General features: G+C 41.1%; 2 protein-coding genes and 2 non-coding genes across 4 annotated transcripts in view; 2 read left to right on the forward strand and 2 right to left on the reverse strand.

Moving 5' to 3' along the window:
- KNL1 (kinetochore scaffold 1) overlaps positions 1-9,367 on the reverse strand; it is a 71,315-nt gene extending 61,948 nt beyond the window's left edge. Inside the window, 3 exon segments of the mRNA XM_007111675.3 lie at positions 1,222-1,261; positions 2,413-2,466; positions 9,249-9,367. Of these exon segments, the coding sequence (XP_007111737.2) occupies positions 1,222-1,261; positions 2,413-2,447 (75 nt within the window). The 5' untranslated portion in view covers positions 2,448-2,466; positions 9,249-9,367.
- A 350-nt stretch (positions 9,368-9,717) lies between these two features.
- Positions 9,718-9,799, forward strand: TRNAS-GCU (transfer RNA serine (anticodon GCU)). Its single transcript has one exon. It is a non-coding gene; the product is annotated as a tRNA-Ser (tRNA).
- A 2,815-nt stretch (positions 9,800-12,614) lies between these two features.
- LOC112063551 (small nucleolar RNA SNORA26) lies at positions 12,615-12,732 on the forward strand. Its single transcript, XR_002891055.1, has one exon. It is a non-coding gene; the product is annotated as a small nucleolar RNA SNORA26 (small nucleolar RNA).
- Positions 12,733-22,773: 10,041 nt separating this feature from the next.
- Positions 22,774-26,890, reverse strand: RPUSD2 (RNA pseudouridine synthase domain containing 2). Its single transcript, XM_007111674.3, has 3 exons — positions 26,264-26,890; positions 24,696-24,992; positions 22,774-24,005 (listed from the first exon to the last, which is right to left on the reverse strand). The coding sequence occupies exons 1-3, from the start codon at positions 26,888-26,890 to the stop codon at positions 23,271-23,273; spliced, it is 1,659 nt and encodes a 552-aa protein (XP_007111736.1). The 3' UTR covers positions 22,774-23,270.
- Positions 26,891-27,322: the final 432 nt, after the last annotated feature.

The raw sequence follows: 27,322 nt of genomic DNA on the forward strand, positions 1-27,322 counted from the left end.
GCTAGATGTACTGTAGTAATCACAGAGGGAGAGCCGTTCTGATAATGGAGATTACCCAGAGAAAGTGATCAGAGTATAAAAAATGAACTCATAGTACTGGTGATCGTGTCCAGTACTTTCACCATAAGCATATTTGCCACAGACATCTTTGCTGCAAACATTTTTGCTGCATAACTAACTGGCCGTAAGGCAATTTTGCTATAAAAGATAAAAGAGGGACATTAAAGGGGACATAATGAAACATGAAAAATGAATAAGAAAGTTAAAGACTTTATTGCAGGATATGAAATACTTGAATACATTTACAATGTGTGTAGATTCATGGCAATACTGAGCAAATAACTGATTTTATTTTGTGGGTTGTACCTAAGCACTTGCCTTCTGTCTTTTGCTCACAGTATTTTATACATTTTTTTGTTTATTGATTCATTCTCTTCATTTGGCATCACGCTTTTTCTTTTTCATTAAAATTTCTTTCTTCATTAAGACAAGTATCAGTTTCCAAATACTAGGATACATATTTGTAACTGAGCTTTGTATTGCATTATAAAACCCTTCCACACTGTTGTTTGTTCTTGGCATAATATCATATGTCTGTTGACAGATGTTCCAAAATTCTGTGGGAGAAATGGGTTCAACTCTGCCTTGGAGACCTTGGCGTATCTCAGATTTATGTAATATAAAAATGATAGTACTGCATCAATGAAGAAATGAAATCAAACTATCAACTAGTTATTTAACCTTTACAGCTAAATTGCACTGCTGCCAATTAGTTATGTGGCAAAAGTGTTTGTGGCAAAGATGCTTACAGTGAAAGTACCCTACAACCTCTGGTGCTACTGTTGGAACACCTGATTGGTTAAATTGTGCCTAACATCATCCCTATCTTTGGATTTTTTCAATTTCATAACCCAATAAATTTTGTGCTTAAATCGGTTTGAGCTGGACTATTGTACTTGCTACAGCTTTGTACACATTTAAATATATTTTTTAAACAGCTTTATTAAAGTATAATTTACATAGCACAGAATGTATTAAATTACCATGAAACCCATAAAATAGGAATTTTAATTGTGTAATCAGGTTAAATATTTGAGTCTTTATCCAGAGAGCAATAGAAGCCAGCGGGGTTGGGATGGTGATATCACTCAAAATTACTGTGGTATGTAGTCATCATTCAATAAAAGGTAACAATTATTAGCTCAAATAGGTGTTTCTTACTGAGGAATGTCGTCTTCTAACAGGTCTCTCTACATTGTCACTGAAAGAAGAAAAAAAATTTACATACACAGTGGTAAAAGACTGAATTTCTAAAACCCATCATTACAACATCCCTTACATGCTTTTAAATTGGTCATCACTTAACACTTGGCATCACTTTCACTTAATAAAATTTACAAGACTTAAATTCAGTATTTAGAAAGTCAGTGTTTTAAAATACATATGGTATACCATAAGACCATCTCTTGAAAAACAATCAGTAAAACATAATTTACCATATTGATTTATATAAGCACAATTATAAGATAAATGGACCAAAAGAAAAAAAAAAAAAAAGAAAGAAAGGGAATTCCCTGGCGGTCCAGTGGTTAGGACTCAGTGCTTTCACTGCCATAGCCGTGGTTCAATCCCTGATCAGGGAACTAAGATCCTGCAAGCCGCAGTGCAGCCAAAAAAAAAAAAAAAAAAAAAAGATAAATGGACCATAAATCAAGAGACTCTAGTTCTGGTTTTACTACAGTGTGATTTTTAGACCAGGTTTTGAATATTCAACTGGCTATGGTGGCCAAACAGACAACTTAGCAGATGCAAGAACAATAGGTGGTATTGAGACTGTAAAGGGGAATTCCTTCCTGCCTGGTTTGATCATCACAGCTATTATGCACTCTGCTCAGGTTAGTTGTTGCCAAGCAAGAATATGAGCCCAGTGTTGCACCACTTGATTTTTTAGGAAAAGCTGAAAATCTAATTGTTGTATGAAATCTTGAAATTTTGGCAACTAATTCAAAAATTAAAAAACATTGTTTAGACAATTTTTCTTTGTCATATATATATATATATATATATATATATATATATATATATATATATATATATATGCCTGTAGGCTGTAAACTGCCACTAGTTTGTGATGCCAACTTTAGACAAATCATTTCATTTTCTTGGGCCTCAATTTTCTCATCCTTAAATTGAAGAGATAGGAAGTGGTCTCTAAAGTCCCTATCAGTTTTGACTCTAGATGAGTTTATATAAAGATATGGAAGGGAGTGCTGTGACTTTGTAACATTTACTTCTTTTCCCTGGAACAGACTGGGAAAACATTTCAGAAGTTATAAACATGTCTTACTAATTGGAAAAGTATCTTTCCCTGATAAAGAGCTGAACATTTTTAGCTGCATTTCCCAAACTTACTTTTCTTCATTAGCCTCTGAAGACATCCCATCCATTTTAGAGGAAAAACTGTTTCTGTAACAAATACATAATATGTGAAAAGGTGAGAAAAAAGGAAGAGAAGTTGTAATCTGTGAAGAAATTAAGAGCAGAGCAGAGTTGTAATTTCAGGATTACTTTCTGTGGGAGGGCCAAAAAAAAAAAAAAAGGAAAAACTTCACTATGGGGCTATGAAACATGAGAAATTTTGAGGATTTTAAACTACTCTCTCATAATTACCAATCCTGGAAAATTCTCATATTCAAGAGGAAATCAGTGACTAACTCTGATTGGAATGATATGGACTTTAATGGTTCAAATAAAAATTTGTCCTAGTTTATATGAGTTTATGGATTATATAATAACTCAATCTCAAAATATAGTCAATCAGCTACCAAAATATGGATATTTGCATAAAGTTGATTTGCATAAATGCATATTTATCTTATGAAAATTTAACTTTAAGTACTCCAGCAAAAAAAAATTTAAGACATAAAAATAACATTTTAGGGGCTTCCCTGGTTGTCCAGCGGGTAAGACTCTGCACTCCCAATGCAGGGGGCCCAGGTTCGATCTTGGGGAACTAGATCCCTCATCCTTTTGCAACTAAGAAGTCTGCATGCTGCAACAAAGACCTGGGGCAGCCAAAATAAATAAATAAATAATTTGGGGGAAAAAACATTTTAAACAGTGTAGTTGATTATGTTTACAATCTCACTCAATGAGTATTTGTCTTGGAAAGAGTGTGCAATAAGAAGCATAACCAGAAGTTTCTTTAACTGGTCTTATCTCCTACCTATCCATACCTATATTTTCACTTTATGCATTTTAACCTTAGAACTTTATCCCTGGGTAAGAAAAAATTCCATTGCAGATTTCAAAAAAACAGAATAGCTAGAGATTCTGACTCAACAATATTAGCATTTCTACTACAATACTAAATTAATACCACATACATATGCACTTCCCTGGTGGCACAGTGGTTAAGAATCCGCCTGCCAAGGCAGGAGACATGGGTTTGAGCCCTGGTCCGCGAAGATCCCACATGCCACGGAACAACTAAGCGTGTACCACAACTACTGAGCCTGCGGTCTAGAGCCCATGAGCCACAACTACTGAGCCCACGTTCCACAACTACTGGAGCCCACAAGCCTAGAGCCCATGCTCCGCAACAAGAGAAGCCACTGAAATGTGAAGTCCGCGCACCGCAACAAAGACCCAACACCCAACGCAGCCAAAAATAAATAAATAGACAGATATCTAGATAGATAGATAAAATCTAGTTTAAAAAAAAAACCAGAACAAAAAAACTAAACAAGAGCTGGGCTCTTTAAAGAGACTGATGGGGCTTCCCTGGTGGCGCAGTGGTTAAGAATCCGCCTGCCAATGCAGGGGACACGGGTTCGAGCCCTGGTCCAGGAAGATCCCACATGCTGCGGAGCAACTAAGCCCGTGTGCCACAACTACTGAGCCTGCGGTCTAGAGCCCATGAGCCACAACTACTGAGCCCACGTTCCACAACTACTGGAGCCCACAAGCCTAGAGCCCATGCTCCGCAACAAGAGAAGCCACTGAAATGTGAAGTCCGCGCACCGCAACAAAGACCCAACACCCAACGCAGCCAAAAATAAATAAATAGACAGATAAAAAGATTAAAATACTTACTTAAAAAAAATACCACATACACAAACTGTCAGAATCAATGTTCTTACACTTTTAGCAATAAGTAAAAAACCAAAACAAAAAAAACCAGGTACTTAAAAGATATCCTATTTTACATGCTTTCATCATATATAACAAAAGTCAAATTAAAGAACAATACTTCATAATGAACTTGAACCTGAAGTAAAAGTCTGCTTATTTTTCAGTATTGATTTATTTAATTAGCTGTTAATATAGATATAAGGTGATGGGTATCTTCTAGGATTTGATCTCTGACCCTCTCCTTTTGTCCTCCATCACTTTCTCAGTCTGCTTATCCATTCTTCTGGTTTCACTTACCTCCTGTTCACAGATAACACCTATATCTACTTAAAATAATATTTTTAATTAAAAAATTTAAGCTATTACATACTATCCTCTTTCCCAAAAGCAACCACCTTCACTACTTTAATTATTTTGTATCTAAAGAAAGCTCTCTTGGGACTTCCCTGGTGGCACAGCGGTTAAGAATCCGCCTGCCAATACAGCGGACACGGGTTCGAGCCCTGGTCCGGGAAGATCCCATATGCCGCGGAGCAACTAAGCCCGTGTGCCACAACTTCTGAGCCTGCGCTCTAGAGCCCTCGAGCCACAACTACTGAGCCCGAGCACCACAACTACTAAAGCCCGTGCGCCCTAGAGCGTGCATGCTGCAACTACTGAAGCCCGCGCACTTGGAGCCCGTGCTCGGCAACAAGAGAAGTCACCGCAATGAGAAGTTCATACACTGCATCAAAGAGTAGCTCCCATTTGCCACAACTAGAGAAAGCCCATGAGCAGCAATGAAGACCCAAAGCAACCAAAAAAAAAAGCTCTCTTACCCGCAACCACCTCCATCTCATATACACACACAGACACCCCATACCCAGAAAAATACAGTACAACAAAGGAAAGATTACATGCTAATTTCACTACAATAAATATAAAAATCTTAAAAAGAACAGCAAAAAAAGAGCCAGCAATTTGTGAAAAGGACAATATATCATGGTCATGTTGGTTATATTCCAGAAATGCAATACTGGTTTAACATTAGAAAATCAATTTTACAATTTACTATACTAACAGATTAAAAGGGAAAAATCAAAAATCCTAAGATCATTTCAACAGATTAAAAAAAAGCTTGCTGACTTTTAACATCCTTTCATGTTAAAAAAAATTTAGCAAACCAGGAATACAAGGTAAATTCCTTAATCTAACAAACAGTATCTATTTTAAAAACTAACAGCAAACATCAACTTAATGGTGAAACTGAAAACTTTTCCTGAGATCAAACAAGTACAACAGCTATTTCCACTTCTATTCAATCTATCACCAAGTCTTAGTGGTTCTATTTCCAATATATATCACAAATTCATTCACTTCTATCTTCAGTGCCACCACCATAATTCAAGCTGCCATCATCTCTCAAGTAGAATATTGCAATTTCTACCTCACTGGTCTCCCTACTTTCACTCTTATACCCTTAAAATACTTTCTCCACATAGTAGGCAGTTATCTTCTTAAACATAAATCACATTTAAGACATTCCCTTACGTAAAACCCTTTAAAAGCTTCCTTAAAAGCTTCCCACTGTACTGAGAATAAACACTTTACCAGGACCTACAAAGTTCTACAAGATTTGGGTCCTACTTGACTCTCAGACTTCAGACTTCATCTCATACCACTGTCTTCCTCACTCTACGCTAACCACACTGGCATTTTATTGCTGCACACACACAAAGCTTTTTCCCGTCATTAAATTTATATTTGCTATTCTCTCTTGGCAAGAAGCCAAGAAAAGTACTCTTTGTAGCACTGTGTATGTCTCCTTTGTGGCATTACCACAACTGTAATTTAAAAGTCCATTATGTAAATTAATGATTTCTTTTATATTCCCAAACTACCTGATGGAAGAAATTTTCACATACTGAAGTATGGGGAAGCCATTCTGGATTATACATGATTTGGCTTGAACTTTATTCTAATTAAAACAGCCAGTGTTATGGCTTATCAAACATACATTGTACATCTGCTTTAACCATTAAAGAAAAGGGTATATTGTACAGAAGTAAAGAATGTCTGTTTTGAAGATAGAGATAAATGCCTCCCTTTCCGGGACCTCAGTGCTAGTACTCCTTTGATGATAAGGCTCGCTACCCAGGCTCCCAGGCCATACTGACTTGCTGTCAGTCAGTATTAATCTTTTTTGGAAACTCTGAAGGAATGTACCCTTGTCATGTTTGATGTTCTTTGTTCTGACAAAATATAAAACTGTGCTGAAAATCATGCTTCTCCAGAACAGTTCCTCAGAGCTATCTGAGAGGTTGTCTCTAAAATAAAACTCTCTTCTATTCTTATTATAGATTGATTATTGATTATTTGCATCAACATACCCTTGCCCCAACAGTAAACTCCATGAGAACAGGGCTGATGTCTCTTACGTTCACTGTTATATTCTAAGAATCTAGCACAGTGCTTTGTAAATAATATGAGCTATAAATATTTGCGGAATGACTAATTAAGAAACAATTCTTTAAAGTTGCCTTCATGATCTTGCATTTTTTTCTTCTTTTGGAAATATTTTCAAATTCAGTGATATATTAAAAATTCACAGATTAAAAATAGTAAATACTATCAAATCAGGATCACCTAAACATCTTCATTGTTTGAAACAGTTATTGTGCATCATTCTTGTCTAACTTGCAGACCAGCTGGCACTTGATTATGTAATAAGATTCAAAGCTTATTGATGTCTTCTTTTAAAAACATTCTATTCAGTACATATCTGTAAGTTCCATCTCCAACAGAAATAGGAGACTCCAGTTTCTCCCATTAAGCTTCATGTGTAAAATGCTATTACGGTTGAACTTTTGATCACTGTCACATTAATTATTGATTGGTTCCAAAACTGTGCACCTGGCACACAGGTAGGGGTGCTACAGCTTACTCACAAAGGTGTTCTGGGATATTTTGAACTTTTGAGAGAAACAACAATTCTCAACATCTATCCATCACTGCTAGCTAAAAATAGTACCCATTCACATTACATTAGTTTTGATAACATATTATCGCAAAGCTGGATTTTTGGCAGTTGCTGTGATATAAAGCAAGTACTTTTGATCAATGTGGTACTGGAAATGAGGGTGGCAGTATCCAATCTGATTCCAAAATCTAAAAGGTGTGCAATATTCAACAGGCACACATATCCAATTAGTAAATAATTGTAAGTATTTATGAATAAAATTAAAATATTATCTTTTACTTCAATTTATGTATATTATTTTTTTCAAATGGCTACTAAGCAGCTAGAATCACTTAACAACAACTTCTAAAATTGTTTGGACCTAAGCACTTAATAAATATTGATAGAACTGTTAGGTATTTCTTTTGTCCTAGGGGCACCATGAGCCAAGAAAATTTGGGAACTACTAGTCTAAATAATTCAGAGGTCCACAAACTACAGCTGCTGGGCCAAATGGGTCTTTAACAGTAGTTTTTTACATTTTAAATCAGTTACAGAGAACAAAAAAAAAAAAGCATAGAAAGAAGAAATGTGACAGAGATCATGTAGACCATGGAGCCTGAAAAACCTGAAAATCTACTATCTAGCTATTTGTCCACTCCTTCATTTACTTCAGAACACTATCTACAGTTAATATATTGCAGAGTGTCCAATGATATAGATTCCAGATCTGTGCTGTCCAATACAGAAGAGGTCTAGAGTCTATATCATTTAAATTTTAATTAATTAAAATTTACATTAATTAAAATGAAATAAAATTTACAATATAGTTCTTGTTACAATAGCCACATTGCAGGTGTTCGTCACATGGGACTAATGAGTACCGTGTTAGACAGTGCAGAAATAAAACATTACCATTAACACTGAAAGTTTTATTGGACAGCACTGTCCTACTAACAATATCTAGAGTATCTTCTACCATCTCTTACTTAGCATCAAACACATTAATATTACCACTACAAATATTTTTACTCAATTTACATCTATTTGTCATCTTGTAAACATTCCCAGCCATTCACATAGTCAAGAAGAATTATACTGCTTTGAACCCAAACTTTAATTAGCAAAATCTTACATTAACTCCTCATCTCTATAAATCATTCTTCCCTTCAAGTTCCTCATCAAATACCACTTTCTCCAAGAAGCCTCCTTTAGTCTCCATTGCCAAAAAGCATCGAATAAGCTTTTCTGTGCTCCCATATTCCTTTAGAATGTCCTATAATCCTTTATATTGTCCTGTTTTATAGTTATCTGTGTATATTAATTCTTTCCCGTTCTGGACTGTAAACTCTAGATGAAGGACTCAATCATCCGCTCCCAGCCCTAGCTCAAGACAACAAAGAACCCAATACAAATCTGAGGAATTCGACTTATTCAATTCCACCGAAAACTTCAATCTTAATACCTAGAGTAAGTTCTGCTTTGGTCTTCTCTGTCATCTCTCTATAAACCTATCTTCAAAATTCCAATCGGCAACGTATTTTTTTTTAAACTTTTTCTTAAACTCTAGTATTGAGATAAACAGCAAGAAAAGACTCCTTAACTCTGGCCTAATAATGGACAAAGGCATATTTTTTAAAAACTTATTTGTGGTGTACTAATATTGGCTTTATTTGTTTATGTTATTACATCCGCCGGAAACCAAAAATCTGCTCAGTGCTGCTAGCACTCGATCAGACATTGTAAATAAACCATAAGCCGAGAGTTTAAAATCACTTATTGCTGTCACTTCATTTATAGCTAAGAAAAGATTGAGTAAGAAGTGCAAACAGCCGCGAGTTCCCCACGGAAAAGAAACTGCGGTGCGAGGAAGAGTACCGGAACCCTGACAGATGATGGCGGGGCGGGGCGGGGACGCCGCGGGCCAGCGAGCCGGGCCCCCAGCCGTGGGGCCCAGGTGTGGACCGAGACTGCTAGGCAGGAGGAAGGCGGCACATGTGCAGGCCTAGGTGAGGAAAAAAAGAGCCCCGCACCCGCGGAGAAGCGTCAGTACCTGAGCCCAGGGAGTTCCGAGGCAGCTTGGCTGTAGGAGTGTTCCCCACCTCCCACCGCGGGGCCTTCAGACCGCTCAGACAAAACCTAAATCCCCCCGCGCGAAGCCCAGGCCGAAAGTTACCCGCCGCGGCCCAACTGCTTGAGAAATTCTCCTCAGACTTGTCTGGGGTCCGCACGCTTCTCAGAGAGGCACCTCACCGCCACCCCAAGACGTCATCTCACAACACCCAGACGGCCTCAGTGAAGCATTCAAATCTAACCGCCTAGCTGGAGCGCATGCGCAAAGCCGCTCAACGCGTCGGCCCCGCCCCTTAGGCTCCAGAGCCTTCCTAAGACTCCTTTAATCAAACTTCCTTTGCAGCCTGTATGCCGATTTTATTTCTTTCAAGGTTATCTCATTTTCTACCGAATTTTCCTTTGTCCCTTCCCATTGCAGATCCCCCACAGTATGGGAGCGGCCATCTTCTTTTGATTTCTTGCTATTAAAAGGATAGGAGCTTTGCTTCCGTACAAAATGGCGGCTTCTATCACATTGCGTCACATCCCCTAGTTTTACTCCCTATAGCTAGCAGGAAGAGCTAGAACTCGGGGACGAGGTGGCCGAGTGGTTAAGGCGATGGACTGCTAATCCATTGTGCTCTGCACGCGTGGGTTCGAATCCCATCCTCGTCGAAAGTTGCTTTTGCCTCTCATTTGAACAGATGAACGTAAATTTGCTTGCGGAATGAAAACAGTTGAATATTTGTTCCACGTATGATTTACTAGTCAATTTACTCTAGCACAATCAACCTCCTGTTTGAATCTTTGAAAAACGGGTGCGGGAGCATTATGACCTCGCAGATAAAGAAAAAGTTGGGAAACAGACATTTCCTGGGATTCGGAGTTTAATTAAAAAATGGATTTAATGTCTTTTTAATGAAGTAAACAACAGTGCATAGAATTACACAATTATTACTGTTCCCATATGTTCCAACTGTGGTCTGGTCAATATTAATTAACCCAGCTCCTGATTGAGGAACTTCAATTATTGTGGATTCTTGCCCCAGGGTTTTTACTTCAAAAGCTACCGCGAGACAGTGTTGAGGATTCTCTTCCAGCCCCCAGCAGGCTGCAGGTGTTCAAGAAAAGTATTTGACATTAAAAAGATGTTGACAACACGTGGAAACTTGGTAGTATCTAGAAGCCAGAGACTGAACATCTACCTTCCCAAAGGAGAAGGTCTTAATTCCTCTCTTGGATTTAAGCAAAGAGGGAAAAACAGGGAGTAGAAAAAGAATAGATTCCCCTCTTGAAAGGTCATCGGGCAGATTCATTCAACTCACATTTAACAACCTTCATTTATCCAGTATTTATCTACAGGCAGCACAATGAATTACAGCACTTTAATTAACCATAACCCTGTGATCACGATAGACATTTTTATTACTCCTTTTATAAATGAGGACACTGAAAGATAAACTTGCCCAAGGTTATACAGCTTCTGTAATTGCAGAAAAGGCATTGTAACCCAATTCTGTCGAACTCTGGTGGCTCTTAACATCATCCTATATGGTGCTGGAAATTAGTAAAAAGTGCTCATCAATCCCTTGCGGTAATGGTTTACACATTCTCTCTGCAGTGTATGGTACCCCACAACCTGGAACAGGGCAGGTGTCTTCAGCAAAGTTCTCAGCCCTGAGGGTGGAATTCAGGCTCCAGTGGCTCCTCCATCAATCCAAATCCCTTGGGAATGTTGATACCTGCCTGGGCTGAGGACTGAGGGTCACCCCAGCACCTGCCTTCAGCCTTGTTCTGTAATCCATTCACCACTCTGCTTTTAGGAGGTGTTTCTACCCGGATTCTACACACTCCCAAGAGGTCCATGGATAGAATTCAATTGGTTACTTCGTTGGGGAAAAAACTGCAGCTTTATTTTCATTCATCTCTAATTGAAAGCACTTCCTTCAATAAAGATAAGCAGCAAACTACAGTAATATTAACCTTACCCGTGATTTTTGTCACCAATAGAAATAACAGATATTGTTATATCACATTACTGTTATTGCTTTATGCTCATTACTACTACTTCAAGATAATGGTAGTTGTTGGACCTGCCATTAGATCTTGTAAATTTATGCATTCATAAGAAAGTACATGCATTATACTATTAGATCACAGATTTTTTTTTAATTTTAAAATTTATTTTATTAAAGTATAGTTGATTTACAATGTTGTGTTAATTTCTGCTGTAAAGTGATTCAGTTATACGTATATATACATTCTTTTTCATATTCTTTTCCATCATGGTTTATCAGAGGATACTGAATATAGTTCCCTGTGCTATACAGTAGGACCTTGTTGTTTATCCATTCTATATATAATAGTTTGCATCTGCTAATCCCAACCTCCCAATCCATCCCTCCCCACCTCTCTTCCCCCTTAGCAACCACAACTCTATTCTCTATGTCTGTGAGTCTGTTTTGGTTTCGTAGATAAGTTTATTCGTGTCATAGATTCCACATATATGTTAGATTAGATTCCACATGTAAGTGATATCATATCGTATGAATGTCTTTCTGTTTCTGCTTCACTTGGTATCATATCACAGATTTTTGAACTATTTTGATAACTGTATTCCAACTTAACTAGTTGATATATATTACAACAAACTTAATTTTATGCATTTAAAAACAATATTCTGAGAGGGGAAGCCTATGGAGGCTTCACCAGACTACCAAAGATCTATGTCCCAAAAGAGGTTAAGAGCCCCTGAGAGATTTTTCTAAAGTGCCCTCAAGACATTGATCTTAACCTTCCTCTGAACTAGGCCTTGCTCTCTCTCCCCGGGACCTTTGCAGATGCTTTACCTACTCCTCTCCCTGGATCATGCTCCTGCTGCGCTATGCCTCCTTCCCATCAACCCCTGCCTGGTTGGCTCCTGCTCCTCCTTCAGATCTCAGCTTAGATGTCACCCCCAACAAGAAGACTCCCCTAGCCTTGCAACCTGCAGCTCCTTATTAGATTTCCCTCACCTAGTCCTGCGCGCTCCTGCTTCTGGGCCTTCGTACCCCTCCTAGATGCTCCTGAAGCTCCCTGTGTTTCCCCCAGCACTTACCAAATAGTATTTAAATCGCCTGTTGGTGCTGCATCCTCTCTAAAGACTAGCACGTCTCTGTCATTTTTCTGAGTTTTGCCTGCTTCTTGCAGTGATGACTTCCTATGGAAAATTGATAAGGTCTATCAATGTGTCCAGTCTCTATAAATAAAAAGTGAGTGGGTTATTTTCTTAAAGGAAAATCTTCAGCTGAAACTATAAAGCACTGGAAGTGTCTAGAGAAAAAAACAAATTGTGAGTGGAAGCTCACTTTTCTTTTCCTCAGTTCTTTACCTCTTTTCATGCTTAGTTCATTTGTGGTTTCTTTCATATGAAATTGCAGTAAGTCTTCCTATGACAGTCCCAGTTTTTTGCATGTCTTTGATCTCTTGATGTATAAGAACTGTGCTTATTTTACCTGTTTCTGAGAGAATCAAAAGGATTCAGGCTAACACAGAAGGGTAAAGTAAGTCTCTTTAAAACTCAGAAAAGATTGTAAAACTCCTCTTGAATCCTATCTGGAGTCACAGCTGGGAAAAAAAAAAAAGGATTAAAAACATGCCAGATTATTTAAAAGCCTGAGGGCAGGGTTGTGGGGACTTGGATTAGTAGTAATGGAGAAAAATTTACCAATGTAATGAAGGAAGACAGTAAAGCGTTAGAGGCGCCATCTACTGGAGAAGCTGCAACTGAAGACTTGGACAAGATAGTTCTGCCTGAATGGCTCATACGTTTTGAAATATCCCCATTAGTCCCCCAAATTTGTCAACAAACCACAGCTCAAGGAAATCATTCTCCATCAACACCAAGGTTCTTCACAAGTCCTATCCTGAACTATTGCAGGACCTCTCACCTCTGTAAGACCAGGAGAGAAAGAACCATTGCACAGTCAGATGCATTACCAAGATATTCCAGCTCTCCTGTTACTTCAGGGCCAGGGAATGGATCTTCATTCTCTGAGTCCAGCTTCAAGAAGACCCATTCTCTCTGGAGAATGAGGTGCTCTGGGAAGAACTGTCCAGTGTTTAGTTGGTGATGGTCTGCTGCCTGGGTAAATCCTTATGTGTCAGCAGCCCTCGTGGACAAAGCTCTGCAGGAAGAAGTGAAATCCAGGAATTTTTTTTTTTTTTTTGGTGTGCCTCCAGTTTGTTTCTTAACTCTTGCAAGAGAAACTCAAACCCAGGGCTGCAAGACTTAACAAAGATTGGTTTTGAGAGGCAAGCAATATCAGAAGTGAATTCATTCTGTTCCTTACCATTAGGAAGTATGGTCCCACTGAGAATCATCTCTGGGAAGACAGTTGTCACAAGACCTGGAGAAGTTCAAGAATGAATCCAGGGGGCTTCCCTAGTGGCGCAGTGGTTGAGAGTCTGCCTGCTAATGCAGGGGATGCGGGTTTGAGCCCTGGTCTGGGAGGATCCCACATGCCGCAGAGCAACTGGGCCCATGAGCCACAACTACTGAGCCTGCGCATCTGGAGCCTGTGCTCCACAACAAGAGAGGCCACGATAGCGAGAGGCCCGCGCACCACGATGAAGAGTGGAGCCCGCTTGCCCCAACTAGAGAAAGCTCTCGCACAGAAACGAAGACCCAACACAGCAAAAATAAAATAAATTAATAAACTCCTACCCCCAACATCTTCTACAAAAAAAAAAAAAAAAAAGAATGAATCCAGGCATTCTTCTCTGAGTCTGCAACATCACCCCAAAACTTTTTTTTCCCTCAAGTTATTCCCTCAGCTGCATGCTATCATATGAAAACGTCCACTTTGCCAGAACAACTTCTGGGAATGCCTACTAAGCTGAAAACTAAACAATATTTTCATATTGAAGATCGATAGAGCAAAAATTGAAATCTAGTTTATAGTAAACTTGTTCAGGAAGACAAAGTGAATAAATGCCAATAGACTAGGGGAAAGGGGGAATAACACTTGCTTATATCCCATGCTTTGTATCTTCTGCAAAGATAGCTACAGATAGATAGCAAGCAAGAACCAGTTACACCTTTCCTTCTCATCACAGTGAGGATAAGCAATGCCCCAGATTTCAAATTTCAAATATTCATTTGAAATCTCCAGAATGAAGTAAAACTGGGTCAAACCCAACTTCAATAGGTGAAATTAATGGATGAAGGACCTGAGGACATGACTGATGATTCCATGGAGTTAGAAGCAATAATTCCTTTTCTGATTTTGGTACTATGGAGTAGTAAGTTTTTCATATTTCTCTTTGGGCTAAAAAAAAGGTCATTGACTCTAAGCACTTTTTTCCCCTCTGGCTTTCTCGAAGATTCTAACTTTCTTAAGTATTTTTATCTGAATGTTTTGATTTACATTATCAATTCTAGATCAGATGCCTTCAGTAAATGCTTAGAAATGTTACGATGGACAAAAATGAACGCTATATTTGTTCTGAACTATGATAGCATACTGAATGATAACAACAGACCAGTAACAATTCCAAGTCGTCTCAATGATCAACTTTCTGTTGATAGCTAATACAGATATAGATTTTAAATTCTGATTTTTAAATACTTGAATAATATAGAAACTTGACACCTAAAATAAAATTTTGCTTTCAGAAAACTGAAATAGCTCCTTGACAGTAGTTTCTATGTACTCACTAAAAGGATCACTTAAAATCAACTCTCATTTCAATGACTGTCAGTAATCATTTTTTGGTATAACCCAGCAAGTAACAGAGGCAACCTTTATTTTAGCCCATGATGTAGGACTTAATTTTTTTTTTCTTTTGGCTTAAACAACAGAAATTATCTCATAGCTCTGAGGACTGGAAGTCTGAGATCAAGGTGTCAATAGGGTTGGTTCCATCCGAGGGCTGTGAGAGTGAATCTGTTCCACATCTCTTTTCTAGCTTCTGGTGATTTTCTGGCAGTCTTTAACATTCCTTTGCTTGTAAAATTCTTAATCCTTATAATTTTGCCTCCATTCTGACTCTGGACAATTTAGCATTTAGGATGAAATATACAGCTATTCTTACTCCATTTCAAATGTTGGAAAGTTTACAAGAAAAAAGAACCAGAAAAATTGTATCATTTATTGTTTACTTGAATTAATGAAGTATTTTCAAGAATTTTGTGTCTAGATGCCACATTAATAAAGTGTTAGGAAATGCAATGCATAGGGCTCTCTTTGTGTCTGAAAGTATGCCAAATCTAGAATACCAAAACTCTAAACTGCTTTTAGATCTCTCAGCTCTGTTATGATAAAGAAGCATTATTTGAATCTGCTAAGGCATATTAAAGTGGTCAGTCACTTTTGCAAATTATTATATATTGCTTATCATTACTGTCTCCAAAATTCCAGACATATGGTGCTCTTTTTCCATCCCTGGTGAAAGCGACCCATGGCCGAGGCACTTGGGAGTGGTACCCACCAGCTGCATGGAGGTCAAATAGACCTTGGGAGTTGTGCAGTGGGTGACCAGGAGAGTCACTATTTCAGAGATAACCAAAGGTTAAAAAAAGAGAGAGAGAGAGATCTTTTAACGCTTAAAAAATTTTTTTTACCTTGAAATATATTATACATACAATGATATAATACATACATGTAATATATTGTGTATGTATAGTTTAAAAGCATAAAACCAGTACAATGTATATACAACCTAGCTAAAGAAATAGAATATTACTAGGACCTTTGAAGCTTCCTGTGTGCCCCTCCCTGCTCGCATCCTGCCACCAAAGAGAAAACTACTTCACTGAATTTTGTGTTATTCATCCTTTTACTTTTCTTTACCAAATATACATATATACATATACATACATACATATATATAACATTTTAGAAATATATATATATTTGTCTTGTCTGTTTTTGAATTTTATATAAATGGAATCATTCATCTGTGACTTCTTTCACTCAACACTGTTTTATCCATATAATTCATTCATTTTTTACTGCTGCTTATTATACAATTGTCTGAATATATAATTATCTATCCATTGTCTTATGGACAGATACTTCAGTTGTCTCCGGTTTTTTGCTATTATAAGAATGCTGCTATATATGTATATAAAACCCTCATTTTAAACCTGAGGAAAGTGAACCACAGAGAAATTGGTAACCTGCTCAAAGCCATGATAAGTGGAAGGGCCAGGATTTGAACAGGCAGTCTGGCCCCAGAGCCTGTGCTCCTGTTCACATGCTAGGCTGCTCAGCAGTGAGCTGCAAAGGATATTATTTCTAAAGTAAGTGATGGGGAAGGGGGGAGGGTACTTCTGACCTTTAAAGTCCCATTCATAGAATATTATATCTGACTGTGAAACTGCATACAGTATATCACAACTAAGTCATTCTTTGCTTTGCTAACGGAAAGAATTTCTGGCAAAGGAAGGAAGGGAGGGAGGGAGGAAGCGAAAAAGATGAAGAAGGAAAGAAGGAAGGAAGGGGAGGAAAGAAAGGAGAAAGAATTTCAACAAAAATACAGGTAAGAAGAGCAACAAAAATCTGCTGACGTGGGGCTTCCCTGGTGGCACAGTGGTTAAGAATCCGCCTGCCAACGCAGGGGACACGGGTTCAAGCCGTGGCCCAGGAAGGTCCCACGTGCCGCTGAGGAACTAAGCCCCGTGCGCCACAACTACTGAGCCTGCTCTCTAGAACCCGCTGTCTGCGACAATAGAAGCCACCGCAATGAGAAGCCTGCGCACCGCAACGAAGAGTAGCCCCGCTCTCCGCAACTAGAGAAAGCCCGCGCGCAGCAACGAAGACCCAAGGCAGCCAAAAGTAAATAAATAAGTAAAATAAACTTATTAAAAAACAAACAAAAAAAGAATGCTGCTGTGGATATTCTTATACATGTCTTCTGGGGTACATATACAAGTGTTTCTCTAGGTATATAGTTACAAGTGGAATCACGGGTCAACTTTAGTAGGCAATTCTTAACTGTTTTGATGTGGTTAATGGCTGATAAAAATGTTGCAGTTTTGAAAACATGGACAAGCTTCAAATGAAAGGAAAAGGAGGGTACACAGAGGGTTTGGAGGGGAGGAAAACAATAGTCATAATCATAGACAATATTGTTTTCCATGTGCAAAGCAGTGTTCTAAGCAGAATGAGTGCCTTGGTGATGATACCTCTGACTCCAATAAACTTACCCATCCCAAACCTGGTCACATTCATTAAGCTGCTCCGCTTCCATTTTCAATAATTCAATAATTTGTTTTCAGTAATTCTGTGTTCTAGAAAATCCTCAGCCCTGAGGACCAGTGATCCAAAGCCTAAAGAGGCTTTGAAATTAGCCCATTTTCTCTAAACTGAGCCTTTGGGAGCAAGACTAACCCAAGCAAACCTAGGTCATCCATTGAGAGATACAGACATTCTGGGAAACCCATGATTACAACCCACAGCTGGAACTAAAGCCAAACTTGAAAATGCAGTTGCCTAGCCAGCCGTTTCAGTCACTACATTCAGCTGCCTTTGCCTCTACCTCTCACACTACTTACTGATGGGAATATAAATTGGTTTAATCTTTTTGGAGGGTAGTATGGTATTACCTATCAATCAGTATTTAAAGCTATCGACTCCACAATTATACTAAAAATTTGTTCTACAGAAACACTGTGTACAAGTGTGAAAGGATACAAGGATGTTCACTATAGTTTGTAATAATGAAAAACTGCAAATACCTAAAATTTCAACAATAGGGGATGGATTAAAGTATGGTGTAGTCACACAATGGAACACAAGGCAGCTATTATTTTTTTAAAGTCCTAGAGAAAAGCAAGTTGCAGAAAAATTTGTAAGGCATGATCCCATTTTTATTTAAAAATACAGATAAATTTATGTATCTATGAAGAGAAAACAGTCCATAAAAAGACCATTTAATTATTAATAGTCGTTACCTCCAGAGTAGGGGTAAGGAGAGGGGGGCTATAATAAAAATTAAATTTTTAAAAAGGGTATCATGGGCTTCCCTGGTGGTGCAGTGGTTAAGAATCCACCTGCCAATGCAGGGGACACGGGTTCGAGCCCTGGTCCGGGAAGATCCCACATGCCACGGAGCAGCTAAGCCCATGCACCACAACTACTGGCCCTGCACTCTAGAGCCCGCAAGCCACAACTACTGAGACCACGTGCTACAACTACTGAAGCCTGCGTGCCTAGAGCCCGTGCTCCGCAACAAGAGAAGCCAATGCCACAAGAAGCCCGCGCACTGCAACGAAGAGTAGTCCCTGCTCGCCACAGCTAGAGAAAGCCCGTGCGCAGCAATGAAGACCCAATGCAGCCAGAAACAAATAAATTAAAAATAAATAAATAAAAAGGGTAACATTTTACAAGGGGAAAAAAACACATTCAAGTCCAGCCAACTGTTAACTAGAGGAAAGATCAACTGGATTCAACCTGAGCTCCTTAAGGGCAATAACTTTTTCACAGATTCTGTACAGCTGTTCTAGCACCTAGCACAGTAACTGACTGACACAGAGACCAATTACTTAACTAGCACGTGGAAGGTGGAAGTACACATGCATGTGCACGTACAGACACTCGCACACAAAACCCCTGTTTCTTAAGTGTCTGCAGACTAGTGGAGTCATGGTAGTCAGGGATTTTTGTTTTCAATAGAGACTGAAGTAATGCTGCTCAATAGAACTTCGTGTGATGATAGAAGTGCTCTCCACATGTGCTGTGCAATAGACCAAGTGAATTGGACATTGGAAATGTGGCTAGTGCAACTGAATAATTGCATATTAAATTTTATTTAATATTAATTAATTTAAATTTAAATCGCCACACATGGCTAGTATTAGACAATGCAGATTTGAAGGATTTGTTGAAATACATAGACTCCTCAGAAAAAAATATACATACAGAAAATTTTGCATACAATTTCAAGAGATCCAGGGACCCTATCAAGCCCATCCATGTGTCCTTACTTCAAGAACCTCTGAAGCTGACTAAAAGAATGCGAATAAGACAAACAGGACTAGAGAGGGAAAGAAAATGGGCAAAGGTTAATGTTCCCATTCAGAACCCTGGAAGACAACAGACTAGGTATGGAGATAGCCTCTGCCCCCTTCCTCCTCCCATCACACAGAACATTGACCTCCCTGCACGTTAACTGTTTACTGGTCTTCCCCACATCATGTTGTACACTGCAGACTGTGTACACCATAAGAGCAGGGACCACATCTATCTTATTCACCATTATATAACCAGAGTCTGGTATAAACTTAGTACACAGTTGGTACTCAAATGTCTGCTGAATGAATGAGTTTTACCAGGCATCTGATTTTTGCCAGTCCTAGGAAACCAGAGCTCCTGAGTTAAGGAGGTCTCAGTGATAAGAGGAATTGGTTGGCTCATAAGAGATTAAAGAGATAGAGTTTTCACAAAGCTGGGCAGATACTCAGATCCATGTGAATCTTGTCTTACCCAGGCTGTTTCTATGCTTTGTATTCAGAGCGCCCTGTTGAAATACAAACCATGCAAAGACTTCCGTAGTCAGTGACAGTGAATCATACACTGAGACCAGAGGGCCAAAAGTCCCCAAAACATTTTTCCTTGGGTGCCGCCTCCATCTTCTCTAGCTCTGGAATACACCTGCCTTCTCTCACATTTCCCCTCTACCTGGAATCCTTCTCATGTCTCTACTGGGCAAATTCTAACTCATTGTTAAACGCCTCTTCCTCTGGGAAATCTGTGCTGGCACTTCCAGACTGAATTATGCCATATGTCCACTGCTCCCTTTGTATTTTGCACACTTAAACATATGTGCTCTATCAGGGCAGGGCCTAGTCATTCATTTCTGTATCCCAGCACTAAATAATGTCTGGCATATAGTAGGTGGTTAACAAGCAGTATGAACCACTAAAAGCATATAGACTAAATGTGTTTCTCCACCCATACTACTGTTCAGTATGTGCCATCCTAATGGGTGTGAGGTGATATCTTTGATAGATTTGATTTGCATTGCCCTGATGTTGAGCATCTTTTCATATGCTTGTTGGCCATTTGTATGGCCTATTTAAAGAGTATGGGTTTCCTTTTGGGTGATGAAAATGGCTACTATCAAAAACCCAAAGTAACAAGTGTTGGAGAGGATGTAGAGAATTGGAACCCTTGTGCATTGATAGAATTGTACAATGGTGCAACCACTATGGAGGGCCCTCAAAAAATTAAAAGCAGAAATACCATATGATCCAGCTGAAGGAAACCAAAATGTCACCCCAAAATATGCCCCTTCTTCACTCCCACTGCAGGAGACACGGGTTGGATCCCCAGTCGGGGAACTAAGATCCTGCATGCCGCGCGACACGGCCAAAAAAAGGTTTATGTTAACGCAGTGACTTTTGGAAAACCCTTAAGGATGGGAGCTGGTTGCCAGAGGAACCAACCCTGGAACTTCCAGCGTCACCACCAAACTCCAACCTCTGGAAAAGAAGGGCTAGAGATTGACTTAATAACCAATGGCCAATGATATAATCAGTCATGCCTCGGTAATGAAACCTCCCTATAAATCTCTAATGACTACGTTCAGAGAGCTTCCCAGTTGGTGAGCAAGAAGGTATCCACATGCTGGAGAGTGGCACACCTGAGCTCTATGGGGTCAGAAGCTCTTGTGCTCAGAACCCTTCCAGACCTCGCCCTGTGTATCTCTTCATCTTGCTTGTTTTTCCTCTCCTTTAAAATCCCTTGTAATAAACCAGTAATCGAGTAAGGAAACTGCTTTCCTGAGTTCTGTGAGCCATTCTAATAAATGGCTGAACCCGAGGAGGCGGTTGTGGGAACCTTTGATTCACAGCTGGTTAGAAGCACAGGTAACAATCTGGACTTGCCACTGGCATTTGAAGTTGGGGCAAGTCTTGTGGGACCAAGTCCTTAACTTGTGGCATCTGACCCTATCTCCAGGTAGATGGTGTCAGAGATGAGTTACAGTGTAGGACACGCAGCTTGTGTCAGAGAATTGCTTGATGTGGGGAAACCACCACATATTTGAAGTACGGAGTAGTCTGTGAGTAAAGGAAAATGAGTTTTTCTTTCCTGGTATCTAAAATAGTTAAACACATAGAAGCAGAGAGTAGAATGATGATGCCAGGGGTTGGGGGCAGGGGGAGATGGGGGATTGCTATTCAACAAGTATAAAGTTTCAGTTACGCAAGATACTTAAGTTCCAGAGATGCTGTACCACACTGTGCCTACAGTTAACAATATCGTATCGTACACGTTGAAATTTGTTAAGGGGTAGATCTCATGTTAAGTGTTCTTACCATAATAAATAAATAAAAGTTTTGTGAATCACAGGACACTGCCAATAAAGTGAAAAGACAACATACAAAATGGGAGAAAATATTTGCAAATCATGTATCTTTTTTTTTTTTTTTTTTTTTTTGCGGTATGCGGGCTTCTCACTGCTGTGGCCTCTCCCGTTGCGGAGCACAGGCTCCGGACGCGCAGGCCCAGCGGCCATGGCTCACGGGCCCAGCCGCTCCGCGGCACATGGGATCTTCCCGGACTGGGGCACGAAGCCGTGTCCCCTGCATCGGCAGGCGGACTCTCAACCACTGCGCCACCAGGGAAGCCCAAATCATGTATCTTTTAAGGCTCTTGTATCCAGAATATATAAAAACTCTTATAACTCAAAAACAACAAGCCAATCTGAATTAAAAATGGGCAAAAGATTTGAACAGACATTTCTGCAAAGAAGATACACAAATGTCCAACAAGCACATGAAGAGATGTTTAACATTATTAGTTACAAGGGAAATGCAAATCAAAACCACAATGAGATAATACTTCAATCCCACTAGGATGACTACAATCAAAACAATGGAAAATAACAAGTGTTGGTGAGAATGGAGAGAAACTGGAACCCTTGTGCATTGCCCGTAGGAATGTAAAATGGTTCAGCTGCTGTGGAAAAGTTTGGTGATTTCCCCCAAAATTAAACACAGAATTACCATATGACGCAGCAATTCCACTCCTTGGTATATACTTCAAAGAACAGAAAACATGTATTCAGACAAAAATTTGTATACAAATGTTCAAAGCAGCACTATTTACAACCGCCAAAAGGTGGAAACAACCCAATGTCCATCAACCGATGAATGGATATACAAAATGTGGTATAACCATGCAATGGAATATTATTCAGCCATAGACAGGAATGAAGTACTGATGCATGCTATAAATTGGATGAACTCAGGGAACTTCCCTGGCGGTCCAATGGTTGACTCCGCGCTTCAAATGCCGGAGGCGCGGGTTTGATCCCTGGTCAGGGAACTAGGATCCCACATGTCACATGGCGTGGCCAAAAAAACAAAACTGGATGAACCCTGAAAACACTATGCTAAACAAAAGATGACAGACACAAAAGGTCACATATTATATGATTCCATTTGTAAAAAATGTCCAGAGGGCTTCCCTGGTGGTGCAGTGGTTGAGAGTCTGCCTGCCGATGCAGGGGACACAGGTTCGTGTCCTAGTCTGGGAGGATCCTGCATGCCGCGGAGCGGCTGGGCCCGTGAGCCATGGCCACTGAGCCTGTGCGTCCGGAACCTGTGCTCCGCAACGGGAGAGGCCACAACAGTGAGAGGCCCGCGTACCGCCAAAAAAAAAAAAAAAAAAGTCCAGAATAGGCAAACACATAGAGACAGAAGGTTGACTAATGGAATTGGGGCTAGGAGGAAGAGGAAATGGGGATTATCTATTTAAAGAGTATGGGTTTCCTTTTGGGTGATGAAAATGTTTTGGAACTAATTAAGAGGTGATGGCTGCACAACATTGTGAATGTATGAAACACCACTAAACTGTGTATCTTAGAATGGTAATTGTGTTATGTGAACTTTACCTCAATTAAAAAACCAAAAAGACAAGTAGTAAGAAAACCAGACACACAAGGTATTAGAAAAAGAGCTCTATTTACAAACCAAAAAGTCCCCAAACTCTAGCTGGAGGGAGAAGAAGGAAGGAGGTAGCAAGTATGAGCAGGTCCTTTAAGAGCCCAACCTCACTCCTGAGAAATTCTGAGCACCACCCCATGTGGTCAACTCCTACTTCATGGCCCATCCCTGTTCCAGTCCGAGAAGTAATCCCTCCACTGGCCACAGCCCTCAGTCCTCTTGCCAGTCATCCTGTGCCCAGGCAGGCATTGGTGAAAAGTACTCGAAGCCTGGCCCTTTATAGCGCAGGGCATGCAGGAACATCACAAGGTCCTGGGGCAAGGGATCCTGTCGCACTAGCCGGCACTCTGCACAGAGTGGGTCTGTCTCTTGATGCACGACATCGATTTCTGTTGCCTTCCCTGATGCCAAGGGCACTGTGTCCAGATCCTGAGGGCCTGCCTCAACTGCTCCATCCATCTTCTGGGCAGATGCAGCCAACTCTCCTAGGCAGTCTTTGCCCAGCCCTGAGGAAGGGGCTGTAGACTCTGGGAGTCCTGGAGACAGGTCACCCTCACAGAGATCTAGCACATCCAGACTCTGTTTGGCCTGGTGCTCTGCCACAAGGTCCCGCAGTAGTTCCTCATCTGTCTTTGGAATGTGGCCGCCTCGGCCTCGGGAGGGGCCCCAGGCAATTGAGTTGTAGATGGGGTCATTGAGGATGGGGTGACCCAGGAACTGGAGGTGGACTCGGATCTGGTGGGTGCGGCCTGTGAGTGGCTGGCACCGTACCACACTGGAGTGGCCATTGTAGCTCAGTCTCTGGAACACTGTCTCACAGGGCTTGCCCCGAGGATCTACACGGCATACCCCTACCTTGTAGGACACCACCAAGATGGGTTCCTTGCAGGTTACTTCCTCGGCAGGGAACTCCCCCTCCACCCGGCACATGTACTCCTTCTCCAGCTACACAGGAGGGAAGAGGGAGAAAGTCAGCACAAAGCCTAAACGCATGAAGCCCAAACCCTCTGCAGTGATGACAATGGACCTGTGTCAGACAGAAGAGGATTGAAACCTCAGCTCCACCATTTGCCAGTTGTGCAATCCTAGGCACATTACTTACTTAGCCTCTTTCAATCCCATTAACTTGTCTGGAAAATGTTTGATTAGAAAAGCATTTACCCCAACAGGGCTGTTATACGGATTCAGTCAGCTGGGCTCTAACGTACTTGGTACTGGAGCTTGGTATACAGTAAACAATAAATATATTACAATCAGATCCAGAAATACAAGTCTCAAGACCACAATCACCACCATTTAACTCTTCTACCCAAGCGTCTTCCAACACCATCCAGAATTCTTCCCACCAAGTAGATTCTCCCCACAGTCTTAAAAACCTTGCTCAGCCTGTCAGCACTTTAAATCTTCACACAGCAAATTACTGAGAGGCAGTATATGTCACCTCTAAAGATCTTTTGAAACATGAGAGATAATAACCTGTCTCTGGCACTTCAGGTGTTGACCTTCCTGAAGATAGGAGGCATGACCAGATAAACATGAAGGCTCACTTCAGATCTAGAACTCAGTGACACCCTTTCAACACAGAGCATTCATGAGGTCAGAAGGTGGCCTGCAGGAGGCAAAAGCTTGGCTCACCTGCCGGTCCCGAACCTGTTCATGAATTCTCTCCGAGACGGCTGCTGTCTTGGCAAACATAAGGACCCCAGAGGTAAGGCGGTCAAGCCGATGCAATGGGTGTAGCTCCTTGAGTTTGTGCTCCTTGCCCAGGATGAAGATGACCGTGTTGTGTCGGAAGCGGCCACAGGGGTGGACAGGAATGGAAGAAGGCTTGTCTACAACCACCACATCTTCGTTCTCTGCTAGCAGGCGGACGGGTTCTGCTGTAACTGGTGGCTCATGCCTGTGCACTGTGTTCCGTAAGAAGTCATTGTCCTGCCAATGACATAGGCAACCAGTCAGCCCAGGGTCCAGCCACCTATAATGAGTCAGCAGCACACACAGCTTCCTCCCCTCTTCCTTACTGACATGCAAGAATGGTCACAGTACATCCTTAAGCAGAAAAAGCAGTGTGCATAGTGTAGTCTCACTTTGCAAAAACACAGACATACAGGTAGATAGCAGGCATTGAAAAACTCATAGAAGGATATACACAAAATGTTAATGGTGATATCTCTGGGTGGTAAGAGTATGGATTTTTGTTGTTGTTGTTCTGCTTATTCGTATTTTCTCTACCACAAAGTTATATTCAAAAAGTAAATTTTTCTACAATAAAGGAAAAAAACCTCCATAAATCATCATTTATTGTGACCTTGAACAAACACCAAGCTCTAAGTCCAGAGATTTGGGCTCTACACCTGGATTTGCTACAGGCTTACTGTATGCTCTTAGGAATGTCATTTAACTTCTCCAGGCCTCAGTTTCTTCATCTGTAAAATGTGAGGGTCAGTCCAGACCTGTACTTCTCAAAATTGGGATGGGAGAGGAGATTCAAACCACTCACTCTCCAAATGCCTTGCATCCCCTCACAACTATGGTGAGGCAGTGTTAATAACAAGGGTGTCTGGTACCTCAGCTGTAATGGAATTTTAAAGAAGAGTCAAAGCACTGGGCTAGACAATTCTAGTCTCAATCTCTGCCATTTCACAATTCTATCTTATCAGGCTCTACGATAAATAATTAAAGCAGAAGTTATAAGGACACAGGCGTTGGAGGTGGCACTGTTACCTTACCTCTGTGAGGTTTACCTTAGTTTTCTCAGTTTCCTCACAGGTAAAATGAGGTGGCAGTATCTACTCCACAAGTTTGTCATTAGAATTAAATGTTAAAGTACGTAATGCTTAACTCTGTGCCCAGCACACAGTCAGGAGATATAAATGATAGTCTCGGTTATTACTATTTGTACAGAGATCTACAATGCAAGGTAGAAAGTCATAAGTGCCCGTGCCACAAGACAGTGCATAAAAGGACCTATGAGAATTACAACTTCTGTCCCTTGGAAACACCGAAGACGCGATGGAGGGGATAAGTGGGCTGAGTTCTGAAGCATACAGGCTGTCTACCTGCAGAGATGGGGCGCTAAAAGAGTGTTCCAAGTGAAAATGAGAACGCTTCAGAATTACCCCGATTTTACTCCAGTACCTATGCCCTAGTAACTGTGAAATAAAACCCTGCCCCCTTTTCCGCAGGCCCCATGAGGACTCCACCTTGAGCACAACGCTGAGGTCCTGTACTGGCTCCTCGTTGAGGTGTAGGCGCCCCGCCCTGACCGCGGCCTCGTAGTAGGCAAGAGGCTGGGCTCGGAACTCGGTGCTGAAAACGTGCAGCAAGCTGTGGCCCACCCAGCGGCCTTTGCAGTAAGTTCGGAAGTCAAAGTAATAGGGCCGCACTTTGCGCAGGCCGCCCTCAAAGTAGTAGCTGGTCTCGGCAAAGTGTTCATCGCCGAAGCTAACGCCTGCCCGCCGCTTCTTCGGGGGCGGCACGACGCGCTCCCCGGTTGCGCCCCGCCGCTTCTTCCGCTTGCCGGGGCCCGGGGCTGCAGTCACGGCCTGCTCCCCGCTCCCTGCGGCCTGCTTCGCGTCCCCCGGGGCCGGCTCCACTCCTGGGCCCGCTGGCTCCGGGCGCCCTGGGGGCTGCTCACCCCTCGCGTCGCCACCCGCATCTCCATTTTGCTGAGCCGGAGCCCCCAGCCCGCTCGCTGCCTCGGCCCCGGTCGAGAGTGTTTCCGCCATGGGGCCCCTACGGCCACCCCAAGTCCTGTCAAAGGTGAAGCGCCGGAGGTTGAAGCACACTTGCCCCAAATCCTGGAGCCACAAACGGCCACCCAGCCACATGACCACCCAGCCGCGGCGGCCAGGTCGCACTCTGATGACGTCACTCGGCACCAACCAATCAGTGAGACCTAGTGCCGAAGCGGGACTGCGTTAAGAATAGGAGTGAAGGAGTGAGCAGAATGAGTTGAGTTGAGAGGTTGTGAGAATGATTTATTAAGTGTAGATTCCATGTAGATATGCTCGACGTCCCTTGAGTCTGGAAAGACTCTTGAAAGTTATTTCAAAACAGAACAAAACAAAATGAGGATTACTAACCTCTGAATATCCAAGAAGCACTGTGTTGTATACTTTAAAGGGTATTATATTTTGTGACTTATAACTCAGTAAAGCTGTTATATATGTAATTAAGCGCACACATCTCAGAAGCAATGTTTTTACACTTGTCCTTCTCCCTAACAGCATGAGAAGGACTAGAGATCTCCCATTTGCCTC

This window comes from Physeter macrocephalus, chromosome 11, assembly GCF_002837175.3.
Source record: "Physeter macrocephalus isolate SW-GA chromosome 11, ASM283717v5, whole genome shotgun sequence".
NCBI classification, from domain to species: domain Eukaryota; kingdom Metazoa; phylum Chordata; class Mammalia; order Artiodactyla; family Physeteridae; genus Physeter; species Physeter macrocephalus.